The 3,599-nt window shown below is 51.4% G+C and overlaps 1 protein-coding gene across 1 annotated transcript in view; it reads right to left on the reverse strand.

The window, feature by feature from the left end:
* Window positions 1–2,049: 2,049 nt before the first annotated feature.
* Window positions 2,050–3,599, reverse strand: part of LOC105001712 (keratin, type II cuticular Hb3-like) — an 8,172-nt gene continuing 6,622 nt past the window's right edge. The window contains exons 9-10 of the mRNA XM_010858085.1: window positions 3,496–3,597; window positions 2,050–2,196 (exon numbers count right to left, since the gene is read on the reverse strand). Coding sequence (XP_010856387.1) covers window positions 2,050–2,196; window positions 3,496–3,597 — 249 coding nt within the window. The remainder of the gene's footprint in view (window positions 2,197–3,495; window positions 3,598–3,599) is intronic.

The following is a 3,599-nucleotide window of genomic DNA, read 5'->3' on the forward strand; positions in this document are numbered from 1 at the left end:
ACAACCCTTATGGCAGAAAGTGAAGGGAACTAAAGAGCCTCTTGATAAAAGTGAAAGAGGAGAGTGAAAAAGTTGGCTTAAAACTCAACATTCAAAAAATGAAGATCATGGCATCCAGTCCCACCACTTCATGGAAAACAGATGGGGAAACAATGGAAACAGTGACAGATTTTATTTTCTTGGTCTCCAAAATCACTGCAGATGGTGACTGCAGCTATGAAATTAAAAGACACTTGCTCCTTGGAAGAAAAACTATGACTAACCTAGACAGCATATTAAAAAGCAGAGACATTACTTTGCCAACAAAGTTCTGTCTAGTCAAAACTATGGTTTTTCCAGTAGTCATGTATGGATGTGAGAGTTGGACCATAAAGAAAGCTGAGAGTCAAAGAATTGATGCTTTTGAACTGTGGTGTTGGAGAAGACTCTTGAGAGTCCCTTGGACTGCAAGGAGATAAAACCAGTCAATTCAAAAGGAATTCAGTCCTAAATATTCATTGGAAGGACTGATGCTGAAGTTGAAGCTCCGATGCTTTGGCCACCTGATGTGAAGAACTGACTCATTGGAAAGACCCTGATGCTGGGGAGGATTGAAGGCAGGAGTAGAAGGGGAGGACAGAGGATGAGATAGTTGGATGGCATCACTGACTCGATGGACATGAGTTTGAGTGAACTCTGGGAGTTGGTGATGGACAGGGAGGCCTGGCATACTGCAGTCCATGGGGTTGCAAAGAGTCAGATATGCCTGAGAGACTGAACTGAAAGGTCCATCCATGCCTCTAGAAATGACCCAATTTTGTTCCTTTTTATGGCTGAGTAATATTCCATGATATATTTGTACTGTATCTTTATCCATCTGTCTGTTGGTGGGCATTTAGATTGTCTCCATGTTCTGGCTCTTATAAACAGTGCTGCTACGGATATTGAGGTGCATGTGTCATTTTGAGTTACTGTTTTCTCTGGGTATATGCCCAGTAGTGGGATTGCTAGGTCATGTGGTAGTTCTATTTTTAATTTTGTTAAGGGGTCTCCATATTGTTTTCTATAGTGTCTGTGTCAACTTGCATTCCCACCAACAGTATAGGAGGGTTCCCTTTTCTCCACCTCCTGTCCAGCATTTATCGTTTGTAGATTTTTTGATGATGGCCATTCTGACTGGTTTGAGGTGATACCTCATTGCAGTTTTGATTTGCATTTCTCTAATGATTAGTAATGTTGAGCATCTTTCCATGTGTTTTTGTTGGCCATCTGTACGTCTTCTTTGGAGAAATGTCTATGTAATTCTTCCACCCATTTTTTAATTGGGCTGTCTATTTTTTTTATATTCAACTGCATGGGCTGCTTATATGTTTTGGAGATTAATTCTTTGTTAGTACTTCGTCTGCAAATATTTTCTCCTATTCTGAGGGTTGGCTTTTCATTTTGTTTATGGTTTCCTTTGCTGTGCAAAAGCCAGCTCTCATTTAAGAGGTGTTCAGGGCCCCCAAGTCAGAGCAGGGGAGGGATGAGAGACACTGAGAGATGGGTCACAGCCAGATACACAGGACTGGTGCGTCATGGTCAAGAGTCTTGACTTCATCCACTGTCAGATCTGTGTTTTGGAAAGATGTCTCTGGCTGCTGCTCAGTGTAGATTGGAAGGGGAGACCAGCAGGTCTCCAACCAAGATGGTGGTGGCCGAAATGTGGATGGTAGCAGCAGCAGAGAGAGGAAAAAGATGGATGAGAGGAATACTTAGGAGGTAGAAAGGAGAGCACTTAGGGGTTATTTGGTTTTGAAGGGGAGAGTTCAGGCCTGGACAGATCTTAGAGGCTCAGATTTGGGCAGCTGTGATGATGACCTTGACAGGTGAGGCAGGAGGAGACCTCAGTGGAGGGAATGAGGAATAGTGAGTTCAGCTGAAAGGTCTGTGGGTTGGAAGAGTCTCCAGGACAGGCAAGTGGAGAGGTCTTGGAGAAACTGGGGCGAGTGGGTCTGAAGCCGAGGAGTGAGGTCAGAGCAGCGGAGAGCCATGGGGACTCGAGCTGGAGGACTTGAACCCGGGAGGATGTTAACGGTGGTGGTAACGGAAGACAAGGATGGAGGTCATTGTCCAGGGAGTGTGCTCCGAGTGCTGAGGGAAGGACTCTGGGGCATTTTCATGCTTGAGGTTTGCCTGGGTGAGGGAAGTGAGCCATGGAAGAGCTGAGAGCCTAGCCTGCAGAGCAAGGACGTGAAAGGCCAGAGACTCAGAGTTCAAGAGAGGGGAAGGGAGTGAGGGTGACGGGGAGCAAAGGGGCTTGGGTGAGGAGCCAGGAGGGAGTGAGGGAAGGTTCTGGGTCCTCCAGAGATAGTGTGGTGAGCTGGGTAGAAAGGTCAGGGCCTGAGGAAGGACAGCACCAGGCTCTGGGATAAGGCGAGGCAAAGGCAGACAAGGAGAGGGCCAGTGGGAGGGAAATGGGCGACACAGAAGAGGGGTTACTACAGGCCTGGTGCTTCCAGAGTGGGGCTGGGGCTCCTCAAGGTCTTCCTCCTATGACCTCCCAGACATTTCCTGAACAGAGGACATGCACGGTCAGGCCACACCGGGGGCAGGGGAGCCATCTTAGCCTCCGGATTGAAGCTCTGAGGTATGTGGGGGTGAGGGCAGTGAGTGGGGCGGTTGGGAGAGTCAGTAGACAGTATCCCCTTACCAGCTACAGGGCTTTGCAGGGAGGCTGTTCCAGGTGCTGAGGGGGGGTGCATACGGGGGAGGGGCCAGAGTCAAGGGTCTCATCTCCCCTTGTCTGATGGACAGCAGTGGGGATGAGGTGGGGTGGGGTCCAGGCTGACACAGGGTGGCCCCGAGGTCTGTTGGCATCTGTGACGGTTGCTGCCGTGGTGCATTGTGTGGTGGAGGTGGGACAGCAGAGTGAAGGTGTGCCCAGAAAGCACGGTGGGTGGGAAGGGGGCTAAAAGTGTGCACACAAGTGCGTGTGCACACACACACGAACACACACATACATAGCCTTCCAGCGGATTCCTGTGCCCTCCTTTGGGTCCCTTCAAAACCAGTCAGAGGAATAAGTCCCCAGCTACCCCAGACCCAGAGGAGCGACTGAGGAGGAAGGTCAGCACTGCCTGGCCAGGGGGAGGCCGGCAGCGTTCGGGGACAGGCCCTGCAGGAGCACAGGCTGAGGGCAGGCCAGAAGCACTCCAGTCCTCAGGCCTTCTCCCTGGGCTGGGGTGCTCACCAGTCGGTGCACGGGGCTCACTCCCAGAAAGCCAGACATCACAGCACAGAAAGCGGGTGCCTCGGTTTATTGGAGAAATGGAGGGGGAACAAGAGGCCAGAGAGTTAGGGGACATGGGAAGGTGCGCTCTTCTTCCTGGGCGAGGCCAGAGGCCAAGACAGCGGAAGGGAGGAGTCCCTCCCCAGGCTGCATCCCCTTCAGGTGCGACTAGAGGAGCAGAGCAGAGCAGAGGCTGATGGAAAGGAGGGCGTGGTGTATTCTCAGAACACGAGAGGGCCAGCTACCGAGGCGCTGCTGTTCTCAGGCAGCAGTGGGGGCGGTGGCACTTCTGGCAGGCCGAAGGGCCTCTCTGGCTCTCCCCGGGGGCCGCCTAGCACCTCCCCAGGCT

Source organism: Bison bison, unplaced genomic scaffold, assembly GCF_000754665.1.
Source record: "Bison bison bison isolate TAMUID 2011002044 unplaced genomic scaffold, Bison_UMD1.0 scf7180017864383, whole genome shotgun sequence".
Classification (NCBI taxonomy): Eukaryota; Metazoa; Chordata; class Mammalia; order Artiodactyla; family Bovidae; genus Bison; species Bison bison.